The 18,875-nt window shown below is 40.2% G+C and overlaps 1 protein-coding gene across 1 annotated transcript; it reads right to left on the bottom strand.

Annotated features, from left to right (window-relative positions):
- Window positions 1–213: 213 nt before the first annotated feature.
- Window positions 214–18,782, bottom strand: SQLE (squalene epoxidase). The gene is made up of 12 exons (XM_045861290.1): window positions 18,528–18,782; window positions 17,612–18,330; window positions 14,178–14,430; window positions 12,694–12,874; window positions 11,336–11,432; window positions 10,246–10,359; window positions 9,992–10,163; window positions 8,081–8,176; window positions 4,225–4,367; window positions 3,685–3,781; window positions 1,690–1,777; window positions 214–949 (listed from the first exon to the last, which is right to left on the bottom strand). Exons 2-12 carry the CDS (start codon window positions 17,888–17,890, stop codon window positions 757–759), a joined length of 1,713 nt encoding a protein of 570 aa, XP_045717246.1. The 5' UTR covers window positions 17,891–18,330; window positions 18,528–18,782; the 3' UTR covers window positions 214–756.
- Between the last annotated feature and the right edge of the window lie 93 nt (window positions 18,783–18,875).

Genomic DNA, 18,875 nt, shown 5'->3' with positions numbered 1-18,875 from the left:
GTTGCAGGGGCATAAGCATTCGTTACCGGGAGGCGAAGTGTGAGTCCTGGTTCTGCCGCTAGCTGAACCTGGGCCCCAGCTGGCCTGTCACCATCATCTGTCAAATCAGGGCTGGCTGGTTTCTTAGGTTCCTTCCCATTCTTTAATGTTATGACAAGTTATTTTTCAGAAAGCCTCAAATCCTAAGAGACTGAAAAGCCCTTGATTGCCTTCTTGTATGAATGTGTGATATTTTCCAAGAACTCAGAAAAGAACCGTATCAGTTTGCATCACTGGATAGACGTGGAAAATTAGGTCCAGAGGTTTAAGGCAAACTTCCCAACGTCAGAGTGAGGACAGCTTTCCCTCTGCGTTCTGCATCCCACTGTGGTTCTCTTTTCCGTTATCCTGAAACTACATGAAGTCCGCAGCTGAAAACAAAAAGACAGGAGGCCTCATTCTTCGTTTTACTGGTGTGTCCCACGTCCACTCATTCCAGACACTGAGTGCAGAACTGTTCTCCGGTGTAGCACTAACTTACGGTAACAGTCATTTCTTTTAAACTATCTTACTTGACAGCTCATTTTAAATTGAAAATTAAAGTATATATTTACATGTTTATGTACAAATAACTCCAAAAACAAATTAATCCCAATCCTGGTCCAAGAGTTTCCACTTCACAAGTGGTGTAGTACTAGGCTGCATAAATCCTCTTCAAAAAGTCTCTTAGACTTGGCGAGTTCCAAATACTCGTTCATGAATGGTCCCCCTTTAAGCTTAATGAACCAAGTACTTCATTTCCGAGTAAATCAGAGGAAATATCACAGAACACGCTTTGTAAAATACAGCACCGCTACTGAAGATGGCTCGGGGTTTTGTAATCCAGGGCTCCGACTTAAAACAAAAGTATGAGGCATAGACCACAACGGCAAAGAAGTGTCCAATCAAAACTAGGGGGTTAGGGGACAGTCTGTAGAAGAAAAACAAAACAAGTATTGGTAAAACTCAGAAATCAAATTCACTGTAAAAAAGTTTCAATTATGTATAGTATCTATGAAGATAAACACATTCTACATTTTCGAGGACTTTATAAGCTTGTGTCTCTGCTAAGTTTGATGGCAGGGACAAAATTTTTTTAAAATATTTTTAAAAGAATTTTTTTTAATCCTCACCAGAGGGTATGTTTTTCTATTGATTTGGGAGATAGAGAAGCATTGATATGAGAAACATCAATCGGTTGCCTCCCGTACTCACCCTGACCAGGGATCAAACCTGCAACCTAGGAATGTGCCCTGACCCGGGATCGAACCCACAAGCTTTTGGTGCATAGGACAGTGCTCCAACCAACTGCGTCGCCCAGCCAGGGCTCAATCAAGTTAATTTTTAAATACAAATTTCTCAATTTATCCATGGCTCCCCTAGCTCATATCATTCAGATTAACCCATATGCAAAAAGCTTCTGTGTTAATCAGGTGTTTTAATCAAGTGTTTTACCCTCATCTACCACTGACTTCCAATCGATGCTGTTTCCTAGAAGTAAAACAGACCAAATGTTGCCTGGGCTAACTTCTGGGTTGCACACTAATGAAAAAAATGACAGTCTTTTTACTATAAAATACGTAAGGAAGGAAAATTTGCAGGAGTTCATAAACTGAAGGGCCCTGAGAAAATCTGGAGGACCTTTTCCGTTGTGTCACCAAATCAACTTACACGGACAGCAGCCCAACGGGACCAGTCACACACTCTCCGCCGAGTTTGAAGTATAAAAAACAGGCTTTTCTCAGCTGATGCAGAGAATCTAAAATAAAAGTTTAAAATGACTCTCAATTGAATTATTTACACATTTATGTTAGAGTTCTAATGATATGTCAGAAAAAAATGAAGATGTACCAAATATCAAACCTACAATTTTTTAAAAAATCTAGCCTTGGAATTTCAACAACCCAAGATTTCTTTTACATTACACAGTCAACAATATGGACAGTGCATATGTACAAATTAACTTTTCTGTTAATAAATAATGACTATACCAAAAATGTGGGTCCCAGAAGTCAGGGTTGTTTAAATTCTTTCCTTGATTATGTTGTAAATTCTTTAAACAATGCAAAATATTCTGTAAACACTTTTTGTTATAAAATCACAATTCTGGAAACCAGATGCCTTGTGTGAGATGCCCAATAAGTTATAATTAAAAAATGCCTCATAGATATGAGTATTTTACACTTTTCAAAGTCATTAAATCTTTACAATATAGTATAATCAATTCATAACCTGTTTTATTAGGGGGTTTTTTAGTGGCTTTTTTTTTTAGATTTTATTTATTAGTTAGAGGGGAAAGAAAGGAGGAAGGGAGGGAGAGAAACATCAATGTGTGGTTGCCTCTCACATGCCCCCTACTGGGGACCTGGCCAGCAACCCAGGCATGTGCCCTGACTGGGAATCAAACCAGAGACCCTTTGGTTCGCAGGCCAGCACTCAATCCACTGAGCCACACCAACCAGGGCTATTTTATTAGTTTAAAATCAATGTTCTTTTCAGGTCTGCCTGCATTTTTCTTTACAACCAGTAAAATGGGATGCAATAGGTAAACTTGTGCTCTAATAAAGCACTCCTTCCTCCTCCAATCTTTCATAACTTTTGTTATTTTATTAACAGATTCAAATTCACAATGTTAAGAAACTCAAAAGCTTAAAAAAGTTTTAAAGAGTATAGAAAAACTGGTAACTGAGTTACTTTGTTTTTACTTGCCCAGTTGGCCGTTTAACTTCCTCGCCAGTTAGCAAGAGACATGTTCGGCAAATCACCATCAGTGAGTGTTTGTTTGTTTTAACAAGGAGGGTGGTTGTAAAAGCTGCAGAAGGCGTTTGTGGTGTATCATACTTTGTAATCAGATCACCAAACCACAGATCGCTAAAGCCTCAGGTAGGTCATAGAAATAGTTGTTTTGTGAGTATGTGAAGTAATGGGATTTGAGTTATATTTATTCTTGAAAACCTGAAGGTCTAGTTTCACTAACTGGTTTGTCCACTGCTGTCATTGGGAAGTGGCACAGTGCCAGTTCCTCCATTTCTAACACTGATTCTGCTAAGTCGTGTTTTCCACCTCTCTACCATGAATATGGAAACAAAACAAAAGCATGGGAAGATTTCAAATGTGCAAAGGGGGATGCATTCTGCTACTTGTGCCTTGCAGCGGGGGACAAAATCTAAACGTGACCTGAAGCTCACATTCATTTCATAAAATACCACTCTGAGAGGAAACCTGAAACTAGTGTTCAGGAGAAAAACAGGAGCAACTACTTTGCTTTCAATTCGTGGCTGGAAAGATCCTCCATCACAGTTTTATGCATCTAAGGTTATGCAGAATCCGGTTTGGACCAAGGGAATTAAAAATAACACGTCACTACAGTACTGCTAGTAAAGGTGTCTGAGGGAGGGCCGCGTCCATGTCTAACAGGTGCATGGTGAGGCTCACACATGGAGTTAAAAATGACAGCCAAGTTAACCCAATGACAGGGTTAGGGCTAGGGTCAGGGCTAGGGCGAGGCTCACACATGGAGTTAAAAATGACAGGCAGCTCGAGTCCGCAAACACAGGAAACTTTTCTGTTCTGTCCTAATCACTAATTTTTGGGGTAACCAAGTTCTGTTCCTGCACTAAAGATCTGTGATTCAATAAGGTTTATTTTTTTAAAGTCTGCACTTACCATCTGTTGCAGAAAATAATTCATACAGAGCCTGAGCAAGGACATTCACAACAAAGGAATGAGACATTTTTCTTGACCAACAGAATGATTTTTTGGCCTAAAAGAGAAAAAGATCACTTACTATACAGTAAGGAAGGAACAAAAGAAAGCACCAACTGATGTTTATAATCCCCTCAAACTGATATTTATCCTGAGATCCATTATAAGTCATTATGCCTGTGGTTTACCAAAAAACAAAACAAAACAAAAAAATCTTCAGAGCAATGAGTTACGTGACTCTGAAGCTGAATTTACAATCACTGTGAGCAAGTGGCCGATGCCATCCAGGGTTACCAAATACTCAAGTACAGGCAGTGAACAATTCTCTTAAGAGTCACAGCTTGCAACTCAGGTTCTTCAAGCGTGCATGGGATTGCCTAAGAGCCATGAAGCACCAGGCTCCCAAGTACAGATCTCCCCATCATGGCCCCATTCTTCTTAGGCCCCATTCAGAAATCTATTTTGAGACATTTTTTATCAAAGAATAATGTACTACTTTACCTGGAAAATAGCTGCATCATCATAAAGGTCAGGGATTCCCTTTAGCAATTTTCTCCACAGTTTTACATCTTTAAAAGCAACGGTCATTCCTCCTCCAGTAAGAGGATGCCTGATATTGTATGCGTCTCCCAAAAGAAGAACACCTAGAAAGAGATCATTTAGATTATGACATCATTCTGGAGCACCACTTGAGACCAAAAAAAAAAGACTAAGTTAATTTATAAATTCTATTACTGTGAATTAGTAAATAATATTGTGAAACTATAAGGGAACAGATCATGACTAAAATTTGTTGAGGCAAAAATTCAAGAGTTGATTCAATCAATAGCTTTTGGGCACCTAACGTGTGCCGGATGCTGGGAATACAGTGAGAGAAAGAATGTCGTCCCTGCCCTCGTGAAATCCATGTGCAAATCCAAGGTTGAATCAAACTGTCAAAACATCTGTGACACCTCTCTCATGAGAAAAAAAAATAAAAGCCCACAGGTATCTAGGCATTAAAAGCAAGTCTTCTAACAAGGGGAAAAAATAAAGAGGCCTTTGACATTTCCCAGCAGTCTTCGCTGCCAGCATTCTACAGAGAAATGCCTGTACAGCTCTACGGAACCACAGTAGGGTCTGGGAAGATTCTCCCCAGACACACTAGTTCCAACCAAAAGGCATGGAGTAGGCATTCTCAGAACCATTGGAAGTTAATTTAGGAGAATAAACCTTGGTTGAATCTTATCTGAAAATTGGCCCCTTGTTTCACAACTGCAGAAGCAGGAAGCTCCGCAGTTTGACCCCAGGTGCACCTCCTGACCGTGCTGCCTGACTCGAGATTCCAGCTCCACTGTCAGCCCGGTGCACCCGTGACTTTTAGACAAAAACTTTGTGTAATTTTGTCTGGGAGAGTAAGTGTTAAGGTGGCAGAATTATGGAAGACTGTTTTCCTGTAATGCCTTGATATACATTTATAACTATAGAATATATATACCTATAACATAGCATAGTTAGCTCCTAAACACTGAAATCTTGTATGTGTTACTCAGATACCATCACTAAAAATCCACAGACGACAACCAGCTTTCATTCTTCCGGCTCCGTGGAAGATTCCCAATCCCACCCCACATTTCCAGTCCCCGTGGCGTTATGCTCCCGCAGCACACCGTTCATAGCAGTTGGGCACCGACTTCATTCTGCTCTACATTATAGTTTATTTAGATGACTGGCAGTTTTACGCCTGCCTTTCCCCAGTGAGCCACAGCCTCTTCCTGTTCTGGAACCAGAGTGTATCAGCAGCTTCCGTTCAGCCCTCTGGCCGGAGCTCCACCCTCCTGCTCCCAGGGCTGCTCCACACACCCCTGCTCAGGTGTCCGTCCGCGCTTCAGACCCACGTGTCCACAAGTAAACTCACCGCCTCTCCCCACACCTCCCTAAATTTAGGGAGTCTCTTCCCTGTATTTCCAATGTCAGCAAATAGTTGGCAAAATTCTCTAAGCCTGAAACCCAGAATCCATCAAGCTGCCTCACCCTTCCTTGCTACAATATCCAATAATTCCCTCGGTTTCATGCCTTCTGCATCCTAAGTATTAGCCAATTCCATTTTTATTGCCACGACCCTAGTTCAGGCCTTTCAACATCACTCACATGGAATAATTAATTAAATGGCCTTACTACCAACTTCAGTCTGCACTTTCCTCCAAATCACCCTCCCTCCACAACGTATCAGAGTACTACTCTAAAATAAAAATCTAATCACCACACTATCTTGATTAAAACTTTACAATTAGAACTAGTAAATGAATTCAGTAGGGTTTCAGGATATAAGATAAATATGCAAAATTTAAATATATATCTAAAACTAACAATAAGGAATCTGGAAGTGAAAAAAAAACAATCCCATTTACAATAGCCACGAGAGGAATAAAATACTTAGGAATAAATTGAACAATTAGAACACAAAACAAACTCTGAAAACTACAAAACCCTGTTGAACATCTAAACTCTTACAGTCAATTGGATTTTGACAAGAGCAGTACCAAGACACTTCAACGGGGAAATAACAGTCTTTTCAACAAAGGCTGCTGGGACATCCAATGCCCCCTTCAAATGAAGCGGGACCCCTTCCTCACACCACAATTTAACTCAAAACAGATCAAACACTGAAGTGTAATAGCTAAAACTATAAAACTTTTAAAAAATATAGGAGTAAATCTTTGTGACACTGGGCTGGGCAAAGCCTTTGAGATCCGACATCAAAAGCACAAGCAAAACAAAAAGTAGATAAACTGACGACATGAAAATTAAAAACTTTAATGGATACCCTCAAGGAAGAGAAAAGACAACCCAAAGAATAAGAAAAGTTTTGCAAATCATGTATCTGATAAGGGATTTATATATAGACTGTAAAAGGAACTCAGAAAATTTTTTAATTTGCCCAATGAAAAAACGTACAAAGTCTGATAGACATTTGTCCCTAGAAACACAAATCACAACCACAATGAGGCATCACTTCGCACCTGCGAGGACGGCCGTGAGCAGCAAAGAGACAGTACCAAGTGCAGTCAAGGATACGGAGAAACTAGGACACTCACACGCTCCTCACGGGAATGTAAAGCGGGGTCTGGCAGCTCAGAGCTGCACACAGTTACCACACGACCGAGCAGTGCTACCCGTCAACCCAAGAAAAATGGAAACGTCTCACAAAAATTCATACACCGATGTTCACAGCAGCATCGTTCGTAATAACCAAAAGTGGAAATCATTCCAATGTCTATCAACTGATGGGTAATCAAAACGTAATACGTTCACACATGAACTACTATCGGGCCATAATACCAAATGAAGCAAAAGAAGGACTGACACCTGATTCCACAGGGAAGAACCTCAAGGAAGCCAGTGACCAAGGATCGCATGTCAATATTATGTGATTCCATTTATAGACAATATTCAGAATAGGCAAATCTACAGATACAAAAAGCACTGCCTTGGGCTGCGGGTTAGGAAGAAATGAGGGTTGACTGCTACGGGTACAGGGTTCCTTTGGGGAGTGATAAAAACGTTCTAAAATTGATGGTGGCGATGGTTGCATATATCTATGGATCTGGTACTTTATGATCCTACAAACTAATGAACTGCGTACTTTAAATGGGTGAACTCTATGATTTGTGAATTATGCCAACAAAGCTATTAAGACACTTTTCAATGACCTCCATTGTCTCTGTAGGATTAAAACTAAACTTTAAGTAAATATCTTACCTTTTCACCACTCTGACACCTACCTACCCAGTGCTCCAGCCATAGGAAACCACCTGAGTTCATTCAGAGTGCAACCATGTCTCAGGCACCCAGGCCCCTGCAGGTGTCATTTCATCTCCTGAGAAGTCCCTCATCTCACTGTCCGCCTGCTGAACTCCACTTACCTCTCCAAGCCCCAACTCCAGCTTTACTTCTTGAGCAGTGTCTTCCCTAACGGCCCTTCCCAGTTCACAAGCTCCCCTCCCTGCCTGCACACCGCTCCCCGGTGCGTCCACAGGACCGTAAGTGGGGTTTTACAGCCGTTGTCGACAGTGGTCTGGAATTACCCGTCTATATTCGCTAACTAGAAAACTGCCTCCTCTAGATTGAGAACTGTATTTAACTCTTGTATCGCCAGAGATTATTAGCACAATGACTTATATGTACTCTCAATATTAAATAACTAAAGATAACATAAAACTAATTTTTGTATTAGCTATGTTTCAATGTATAGCAACCAATTCTCTGTCCCACATGTTACTCCCAGCAGCATAAATTTAACCATGTATATGTCACTTACAATATTAAATTTGAATTTGAAGTACCCTTTATAAAGTTAAGTACAACAAATTCATACCTCGTTTCTTTACTGGTGAAGGAGGAAGGAAGCTTGCCGGCATAGACTTAAAACGAGAATTCTGAGTCGCTTCTAGAAATGGTTCTTTCAAGTGATCTGCAAATAAATCCCACCCCACCATATAAATGGTTTATAACATTTCAATTTCTAATTATCACACTTTCTTACCAAGTATAAACAAGTATCTACTATACATGTGTTATGACTGTTATATCCCCTTGTGATTAAATCAAGAGCTACTTATTTTATCAATAAAATTGTTTATTAAGCACCTAGTCTTTCGTGCTGAGGAATGACTAAGGATTCTAAGAGAAAATTAAAGTAAAAGGGCAGCTAAACAAATTTAAAAACTACATAAAGAGTGAAGCAAATTCAGATGACATGGTACAGGGAGAAACCACCCACCTCTCTTCCAAATGTTAACTGGCAGCTGTCATATTGAACAATTTATTATCACCACCACATTCTGGTAGTATCAGATGAAATGTACTACCATTTCACAAACAGCACAAGGAGATACACACTAGATAGAGGATAAGATGTAGAGAGCTCTACCTTTCTGAGTTTTAGTTTCGCCATCAAAAAATGAAACAGTTGGATTAGTTTATCTCTAGGTACTTTGTGCTTCTACTGGTATAGGAAATGAAATCTCTTTTCACACAGTTCCCAGTGCACTCTGGGAATACAGGAGCAGACTGCCTGTGCTGAAACCATTGTATTTCTGCCAGGAGTGTAATAATTTCAGTAACCTACCATTAATATAAACCCATAAATCATTTCCCTCCATGATTTCAGGGTAGAATGCTCCAATTAACCTCTAAACTGGAGAAAATCCATAGTAAAAGGAAAAAAATGATAAAAATGCCAGGTAATTGACACTCCTTTTCCTAAATATGCATAACTCAGTTTTTTCATTAGAAAGCTTTAAAAATGGCTTAACCAAATAAAATGTAAAATGTTGAAAGCATCATTAAAAATCTAAGTTGGTCCATGTATACTTTACTTCATTTCTGTTGCTATTCTGTTCTTAAACAGTGCTTTCACATAATCTTAAAAATAACTTGGAAAAAAACGCATTTAAACCAAACGAATTCATACAAAGATAGTTCCCTATTACTATAATCATTAATTGGCAAACAGGGTTTACCTTCCACTGTCCTTATATTCTTAATAGTTTTTTTTTACACTTCTTACCTTCCCTTTCAAAAAATTTAAAAAACCCAGAAAGTCATTTTTATGATTATACAAAGATACCTAATATCTCATGAAGCCTTTCTGTCCTCAACTTAAAAGCATCTCTGAGGTTGCTTATAGCTCCCACATTCTGAGGGCAGGAACGGATGATGACCCCCACAGGCCTGGTTTCCACCCGAGCTCTGCCACCTATTAACAGTGACGCTTGGAGAACCTAAGCAACCTCTGAATTGTCGTTCCCTCATCTATAAAGTGGGGATGATAAATGATAATACCAATGCCAAAGACAGTTGTGTAGAGTCAATAAAAGTATGTCTGTAAAACACCTCTTACACAGCACACATTCAATAAGTAGTCACGACTGTTACCACAGAACCAGATTTAAGTTAGTGTAAAAGGTATTTCAAGTATTCAGCCCTTAGATTATTATCCAGACTACTTTTAAAAATATTCAGAATTTGTCAGTATTTGATAATTATTCTGAAAACTATGTTTTACGTAACATACTGAAACTATTTTTTTTAATTTGGAGATTTTTCTTATGTTAAATAAATAGTCCAGCTTCAATGTATCTGATTGGCTAGGTTCATTTTCCACCCACCAATCTTATCTCTGGCCTATTTTGACAAAGCTTTCATGACAAATGGAGATGAAAAGCCTTTTGTGAGATTTGCTTTCAAACTTAGATTACAATGGAAGTGAAATCTTTTTTCTTACCAGGTAATTGTGGGTAAATTTTTTCAACCATGTATTCTCTTAAATTCCTTGGCAAATCTCCTCTAATATCAACAAGTACTCGAGTTTTATCTGATGAAATCTGATAGATGAGAACTGGACTTGGATTAACTAAAAGAAGTTCGGCATGATTTGCTTTAAATTGTGGTGCATTCTAGAAAAAAAAATAAAATATTTTAATATTTTTCAAGTTTCAAGTTGCTCTTATTTTTTCTACAATTACACTCCTACAGTACCTCCATCAGAAAGCCGACAAAATGAGACGAAACAGAAACTTTATTGGAGATCAGGTTTTTCCTGAACTTGGAAAAAATTCCATCTGCAACAACAGTCAATGGAGCGTGGAGTTCCTACAACAAAAGATAAAGAATACTCAGCCAAATGCACAGAAAATACAGAGTAAAAGAACCATTCTTTTAAAATGTGCATGAACAAATTTAAATATATTATCGAGTAGCATTACAGACGGTATTTGAAGATAATGGTATTGAAGAAGCCGCTAGGTGGGCTTCAGTTACTGCGTGCCCAATTTTTAGAGACACTTCCTCTGCGTCCCTGAGGATCACCTTCCTCGGAAGCTCTACGATCCAGCCCATCGCGGATTAAGTTACTCATTGATAAACAATGGAGAAGCCTGCAAAGCTAGCATAGTCCACAGAAGGTGAAATCTCATGACAAATTCCAAGGATTAGCCAAATTCTTTTATTCTAGAATTTCCTAACTTTACATAGTACTTCAGCCAGTGGCTAAGACTTTGAAAAAATTTTGTTCACATGGGTGCACCTACGTATTTATATTATATTACCTGCAATCACCCTCATTAGAGTACAAGTTCTAGCAGGCGGAGACCCTGTAGAGCAGCCTCAGAAGCAGCTACAGATTAGTCTTTGCCTCTTTCTCTTCTGTGACTAGGCCGACCTGAGCAGATCCTGGAAGCTCTTTTCTTCGACTATTTCCTGAGTTCTCTTACTTTTGCCTTTCTTATTTAAACAACTGTTTATCTTAATCATTTCTTTATCTTGAAAAAATCCTTTTTTTTTTTTTTTTTTTGCCTTCCAGTTCCCCTCTGCTTCTCCTCTAGTGTATATCTGTTTTCAATACGGTTAATACAGTGGTGTTTGTTTACAGAGTAATGTCTATAGCATTCTGAGGCGAGCAAAAGACAATGTCTTACAATCTGAAATCCACCCTGTTGCACAGGGCTTACAAAGAACTCAGTCCACTTGCTGAAGAATAACTTGGTGAGCCTCCTTTTTTAAAGGAGTAGGAGAAAAAGAGAACAAGCTCTTTGGAGAAACTGACCCTGGAGATAAGATACCATCTCACCTTGATGTCTCCGGTCTCTTTGTCCCTGTACTGAACTCCAACCACAGCGTCATCTTCTTCCAACAACTGCAGCACAATGCCCTCAATAAACTTTGTACTAAAAGGTAAACAGAAATAAATTCTACAGTAGCACACTTGAGCAATATAAATAAGGAATCATAAATTCCTTACCCCTCAATCTCCAGTTTTTACACATAAACGAGCATGCACGTGGGTGCATACACATGTATACAGAGAACTGTCTGGAATGACGCAGTAAAAACATCATTTATGGTTTTTAGAATTATGTATGTGTTTTATCACCTAATTTTAATTAATTATACGTTAATTTAAAAGGTAATGATTTTAAAAGTATTTTTAAAAATAACATTAGATTTTTACCTCAATTCACTAAAAAAATACATACAGAAAAAGTTAACATACCCCCAACCAATTCATACTCAGATGGGGAAACAGAACTGAAGTTTACCCAGCAAATTATTCAGAGCAGTTAATTCTTAATTCTAATCAGAAGGATCATGAATAATTTTTAAATCATCTTTATATTTTGGGGTATTTTCTACAATAAACATATTCTACTTCCATAAATAGCAAATTCTTTTAGTCCTAAGGATGAGTTCACTTTGTCAACATGTAAGCCTATGCCAATGACACAAGATTTCTCATATTTATTTATTTTTTTAATTTATCTTTTTATTTTTAGAGAGAGGGGAAAGGAGGGAGAAAGAGAAGGAGAGAAACATCACTGTGTGGTTGCCTCTCATGTGCCCCCTACTGGGGACCTGGCCCCGTAACCCAGGCATGTGCCCTGACTGGGAATCAAACCAGCGACCCCCAGGTTCACAGGCTGGCACTCAATCCACTGAGCCACACCAGCCAGGGCAGGTTCTCATATTTAAAAGTTCCTCAAGTACAATGTTGAAAGGCTAGAGGCAAATACAAGTTAATAAGTAAGAGAAGCAGCCAGTCTTGTCAGTTAAGGTCCTTCCCAAGAATGGAACAGGGATTTTCCCTTGAAGGCCTCTGTCCTGACTTTGGAGGAAGTACCAAAGCCCCAAACCCAAACTCTCAAACAGGCACACGTGGACTTACATCTTAGTTACAACGACTATATCCTCTCAATTCCAGCCTCATAAAAATCACAGTATTTAGTCAAAGGGAAATTCTCAATAGTTCCACATCATTCCAAAAATATTCTCTATGTAATATTCTTAATAAAGGCACTGGAAAGATTTAACACTCTTCTAAGTTATGGTTTCTTTTAGCATAAGGCATATGGACTGGCCCATAGCTAAACACAGAAAAATGTACAAAAACAGCAGTTCTTTAACATTGTATATTTGAAGCCATATTCTTACTTGGGCTCTGCCATGGCTGCTTTCCGGAGACTCACGATGAATCTCCCGTGATGGAACGCTCTTCCGCTCTGCACTTGATTGTTTTCTAACAGAGGGTAGGGAATCTGAACATTTGACTCGCTTTCCCGATCATGAACTATGTAGCCGTTTATAACGTGGGCGTCAATACCTTCCACTGTATCTACAAAACAATTCAGTTCAAAAAAATCAACTTTGTTAATATATATGCCCAGAGTTATATTAGGCATGAAGAAAACATGGAGGCAGGGAATGAGTCAGCCTTCAAAAAGGTATGATGATACCATCTGGAGAACCGGACATTGCTTTAACTATTTCAGAAATTTTAATGCTTCTGGAAGATGATAATCTTAGCACACTTACAACAAAAGATTAATATTTAAATTTAAAACTTAAACATTAAAAATATTAAGACCCCAATAATAATGGGGCTTTAAACAATATAGGAACACTAAACAAATCATGAAAAATGTTCAAGCCTTGATTTTTAAAAAACATGAATGAAATAAAATTAAAACAAGATACCAAATTTATCAAAATTGCTGGTGAAATTAGATAAAATGGATAAATTTATATATTATTGGTCATGCTATAAACTATAACACTTTAGAAAGTAGCTAAGGCAATAATTATCAAGAACCATGAAGAAGCATCCATTGATGTAATAATCTTAGTTTTGAAAATTCATCTAAGAAATTAACTCTAAAGATATAATTTTTAATAATTTTTAAAGTTATATACAAGAATAGGTTCACTACAGTGTTATCTCTAATAAAGAACAAAATAATCTAAATATTAATGAAAATTAGAAAGGTAAGGTACATTATGAAGTATCAATTGAGAAAATGTTACGCATAGGCTTACAATTATAATTAAAAAAGAATGGTTAACAGTAGTAAAAATACACATAGGTTAAGTGAAAAAGTTGACTTTAACAGGTATATTAATATTATCACATACTATATGTTCAAATACATTAAAATACAATATATTAAGATAAGCACATTAAAATAGTTGAATCTTTTTAATTTAATTTTTATTTATTTATGTTTAGAGAGAGGATAAGGGAGGGAGAAAGAGAGGGAGAAAAGTATCGATGTGTGAGAGAAATATCTATCAAGTTGCCTCTTGCATACCCCCAACTGGGGACCTGCTCCAAAACCCAGGCTTGTGCCCTGCCCAGGAATCCAACCAGCAGCCTTTCGATTCGCAGGCTGGCATTCAATCCACTGAGCCACACCAGCCAGGGCGAAAAATAATTTCATTCATTTCCAATGAAAGAAAAACATATCACACATCTATGCTGAGATCAAAATAAGTTAGTTTTATGATATGCTTTCTAACTAGAGCAGCTTTTATAAATGAAAATAAAAAGGAATACCTTTTTACCAGTGATAGATAAGATAGTCTAGAGTGAACAGTGCTTGCTTACAGCACATAACTCCTAAAAACCAAGATGAACCTACCTCCAAGACCAAGGTCTTTGAGCACTTGATAACCACCCGGCTGCAGATACTCTCCAACTATCCTGTCAGGCTCTTGTAAGTCCCTCTCAATCACTGTCACCTTTCTCCCGTCTCTGGAGAGCACTGCGGCCAAAGCAGAGCCAAGTATCCCGGATCCCACGATGATCACTTCTGGGTCATTTTGAGGAGAGATCGATGTAGAGGCAGCTGCTCCTAGTAAGATGCCTTCTGAAATGCTGCTTCGTTTTCTGCACTGTTCAAAAAAGAAAAGGATGCATCCACATTTATTAACCTTAAATTGTGCTACTATATAGACACACTGGACTTCTGCATCTTGGGCAAGAGCTACACCCTAAACATTACCAAACCAAATGAACTCTTATGTTTTTAAGTCGTGATCATATGTAAAAACCAGTAATATCAAAAGGTTGGAGAAATAAAAATTTATAGTAACCCAACAAAATTAAGTGTATATTTCTTTCCAAATTTATAGTAACCCAACAAAATTAAGTGTATATTTCTTTCCAAAATTAAGTGTATATTTCTTTCTAAGCAGTACTTAGAAAATGATGTGATACAGACATATTTAGAAATTCACACCAAGCCAGATATTTAAAAAATGTTTGTAAGTGGCTTCAGACTTCTTATATGGAAAATTGTATTATTATTCAATTCTTCAAACATACACTGAGCATTTACCAAATGCAAATCACATACAACTTCCAGTTTGACTTCATGCTGCACATATTCAGCACCTTTTATATGTTTTCACTATTTATCTTTATTTTCTCCTGGATTGTCATCTCAAAAGTCTACCTTCACCTAAAATCACTTTTATGTCACAAACTGTCAAATCCTGGCTACTCATGTCCTAACAGAGAATTACTTAACTCTACAAAATTCCAAAAAGAGTAACTCATTGTCCCTTGGAACTTGACCTGCTCACAATTTTAATCTGTAACATGTAAGAGCACATTTACTTTAATCCTTCTTTATTCCCCATTTGGATGCTTATCTAAGGGAACCTGGTCAATGAGGCCAAGTCGGTCCTCCAGTTTACAAACAAGGAAAAACATTAAACCTGTCATTAATTGGGTTGACAGTAAAAACTTTAACTTTGAACATAAGATGGAAAAAGTCCTGTTTGGAGAGATTTATACCCACTGAGAATAACAGTAAATGGTTTGGATTTGTTTGTTTGTTTTTTTAATGAACAATTCAAAGTTGTAATCAATAATTTTTCTTCTGCTTTTTGGGAGGAGGCATGTGGATTCACAAATAGGAATACAGTTCAGATAGAGGGTTGCAAGGAACCATCTTCCTTGAGCTCTCTGACCTTAAGCATTAAGATAGAACCAAATGTCACTTTGACATGGTTTTAATAAAAGAGACTTCAGGCGGAAAGGAGACCATCCCTACAATCCTCTAGAACTTTAATTCTCTGTGATCCTAACATTCACCTATCTAGCCTTCTTATATTTCCATAATGGAGTGGGGCCATGTTTATTCCATTTTTCATCATTTTTCTTAGAGAAATTACCTTTTTGTCCTTTACCAAGGGAAGACAATAGTCTACTCTTCCCATCAGTATAGCATTTCTTAATGGCCAGAATAACAGATTGTATTTAAATTATTGTTGTGAGAGAAAGATAAGCTCCTTTTGTCTCTTAACCATTATTTATTAGTTTTTCTTCTGAGAGTTTCCCTGTTAACCATAAGCAGGCAATCCTGGAGTGGGAACTGTGGAGGAAGTCAGAACTGATCGGGAGAAGTACTAATGGGAACTTAGTGCTCAGTACAAAGCAGAAAGCCTGGCGCGTTCACCAAGTGCAACCAATATTGACTGCTGCTCACCAACGCTCCCACCCCAAGACTGGTCTGCACAGCTTGATGTCATGTCCGTCCTGCCACCTGGACAAGAGCTTGCTCACTGACCCCAAGGGAAGTTATCTCAAGTCAACAGTGTCAAACATTTCAAACTGCGAATCAAACTTTCACCCTCCCTCCCCTCCCATTCCTCCAGCCCTCACTTGCCGTAACACTGAACTTAGCACCACTCCAAAGGCTCCAACAGATGTGTCCTACCTTTAGAATAACATTAACAGCTGCTATTTATATTGGACAATTATAGAGCAAGCATTAAATCGGGAAGGCTGCTGTGGTCCCCATCTAGCAGAGGAGATAACTGATTAATTTGCCAAAGGTCTCACAGCCAGAATCGGCGGAACATAACTTCCAGACCAAGTCCCTCTCTTGGGTAAGCCTTGCTCACCTGTGCTGTGACTATAGTGAAGTATTGCCGATCCAGAACCCTGGCTGTGTAGGCCACTGGCCCAGACTCCAGGTCACCATCAACCCTCACTGGGCGACAGCGGCAGTCTCTCACCTGATAGATAGGATAGCCTTGCTCCCTTTCTTGTCTCCCTACGATCTACCCTTCACACAGCAATTGGAATGTTTTTTTTTTTAAGTAAAAATCAAATATGATTACTCCCATGCTTAAAATCCTCCAGTGCTCTTGGGAAAAAGTCCAAACACCCACGGCCCACAGGCCTCAACCACCTCTCCCCGCTCATCTCCCACACTGACCTCCTCTGCTGGCCAGGGTCTCGATGACCTCACGGGTATTGGAAGCCCTGGCCTTTGATTTGGGAAAGGAACTGCTTACTTATTTACTGCCAACTTGTTGGGTTGACAGTAAAAAAAAAACTTTAACTTTGAACATAAGAAGATGGAAAAGTCCTGTTTGGAGAGATTTATGAGAATAACAGTGATTCGTTTGGGGGGGTTTTAAGTGAACAATTCAATGTTGTAATCAGAAATTTTTCTTTTCTTTCTTTTTGGTATGTGCATTCACAAATATGGATACATTGCAGATAGAGGACATCCCGGCACTGATTTACTGGAGGCCCCACTGGTGTGGGAAGAGGAGGTGTTCTGTCTGTGGCTGCAGATGCTGAGCCTTTTCACGCTGTCACTTTTTCAGATTGTTCTGTCACTTTCCCCAGACTGCTGTCACGTTCGCACAGTAGAGGGCTTACCTGCCACAGGTTTCCTTCTTCCCAGCTACAAACAGCAGCCTTACCCAAGGATTTAAATAAAACATTTTTTTTCCATCACCGAGAGTGGTTCTGCCCACCATCAAAATGAAACCTCTAACATTTTATTCCACCTTTCAGAATCAAACCGATTTCACTGAGCCTTGGCTCAACCTACGCTAAATGACACAAATGTTTTCAAATCACTAGCAAGAGTGCCAAGGAACAGTCCAAAGCTTTTTTTAGTGGGGGAAAAAAATGTACATGAGAATCCATACCTGAGAATCTAAGCGGCAGCCCTTTTCCCCTTAAAGGGGGCCATTCGCATGTGGGTGGCCCCGGTCCTCATTTTAAAACAAGACACTCATTCCCCGGACCAGCATGAATCCCACCTACCTTCCTGGACCCGAGCTGCTCTTTATTGTCGGCCCCGGGCGCGGGGTTGGCCCAGAAGAAGCCGATGAAAGGCAGGGCCGACAGGACCCCGGAGAGCACGGCGAGCTGGGGCCCGCTGGGCGCCGCCGCGCTCCGGGAGCGGCAGCGGTAGGACAGCACCAGGCCCAGCGACAGGAACAGCAGCACGCACAGCAGCAGCTCCTTGTTGGCCAGCGTGACGAAGTCCCCGCACTTCTTGTAGAAGTACGTGAAAGTGGCAAGGCCGAGGAAGGTCCACATGGTGCCAAGGCCCCTTTGGTGGCACCGGTCGACGCTGAGTTCCTTCTCTTTTTTTTTCCCCCCCACCCTTGGAGGGTTGTGATGGTCGGAGATCGTCCCCAAAATGTGTCTTCAAAAGGAGCGCCGGGAACCCGCCCGCCTCCAGCTATCACCGTCACCGGGTCACAAGTCGAAGCAGGCTAGTGTATAAAATCATACAGTTGGTATAAAAATGTCTGAAGGCGGAGAGTCAGGACTTAGAAAGCAGTATTTCAAAAGCTCCAACAGCTCCCGATACAGACTCTCTCCTCTTTCGAGCAATCCGTTTATTTTTCTTTCTCTCTTTCTTTCTTCGTAAGATGGCTTTTTTTTTTTCCCCTGGTGGTGGTTGCCGGGGTTTTCAATTCTGACGTTGGTTCATCGCGCTGTAAAATTGTTCTCTCTCAACAGCAGCAGGTGCCCTTTCAGAAACAGACGGGGTGGGAGGAGATGAAAGGAGTATCTTATAACGCCGCAAAAAAAAACCGCGGCCGCCTCTTGGGACAGCGACGGCCTGCACGCGAGGAGTCGGGTTCCACTCCCCACCCGGCGGCCACCCGCGCAGCCCAGGGTCAAGGGGAACCTGCGGCTTCCGGGCGGAGAAGGGCAGCCCCTATACCTCGATACTTTCTCCTCCGCAGCAGCTCCCGATGCAACCGCCGCCTCACTTCCCAGGGCGCGACTTCGTTTCCCCGCTGATGAATGCAGGTCTCGGCCCAGCTTCCCTCAGAGGACGGCGGCGGAGGCTCCCCGCGGCGTCCTCACCGGCATCCCTCCCGCGGCGCCCAGGCAGTAACCAGAGCAACCGTCCCACGCCCTCCGCCTCTGACTCGGCCCGCGCGCCTCAGCTGCCAGAGATCTGGCCACAGGCCTAGGGCCAGGGGGCGGGACTCCAGAGGGCGAGCCCGCCCCGCCCAGAGTGCCGTCAGAGAAGACCCCGCCCACCTTTACCAGCGACCAATGAGGG

This window comes from Phyllostomus hastatus, unplaced genomic scaffold, assembly GCF_019186645.2.
Source record: "Phyllostomus hastatus isolate PE091 unplaced genomic scaffold, TTU_PhHast_1.1 phas_scaffold_21, whole genome shotgun sequence".
Taxonomy (NCBI): Eukaryota; Metazoa; Chordata; class Mammalia; order Chiroptera; family Phyllostomidae; genus Phyllostomus; species Phyllostomus hastatus.
Note: the sequence above shows the minus strand (reverse complement) of the source record. Positions and strands in the feature narration are given on the sequence as shown.

Coding starts and splice junctions, on each gene's coding strand:
- SQLE (XM_045861290.1), bottom strand. CDS start 17,890: ATGTGGACCTTCCTCGGCCTTGCCACTTTCACGTACTTCTACAAGAAG. Junction 14,431..17,611: donor AGCAGCTCGGGTCCAGGAAG/GTAGGTGGGATT, acceptor TTTTTTGAACAG/TGCAGAAAACGAAGCAGCAT. Junction 1,778..3,684: donor ATTATTTTCTGCAACAGATG/GTAAGTGCAGAC, acceptor CTTTTATTTTAG/ATTCTCTGCATCAGCTGAGA.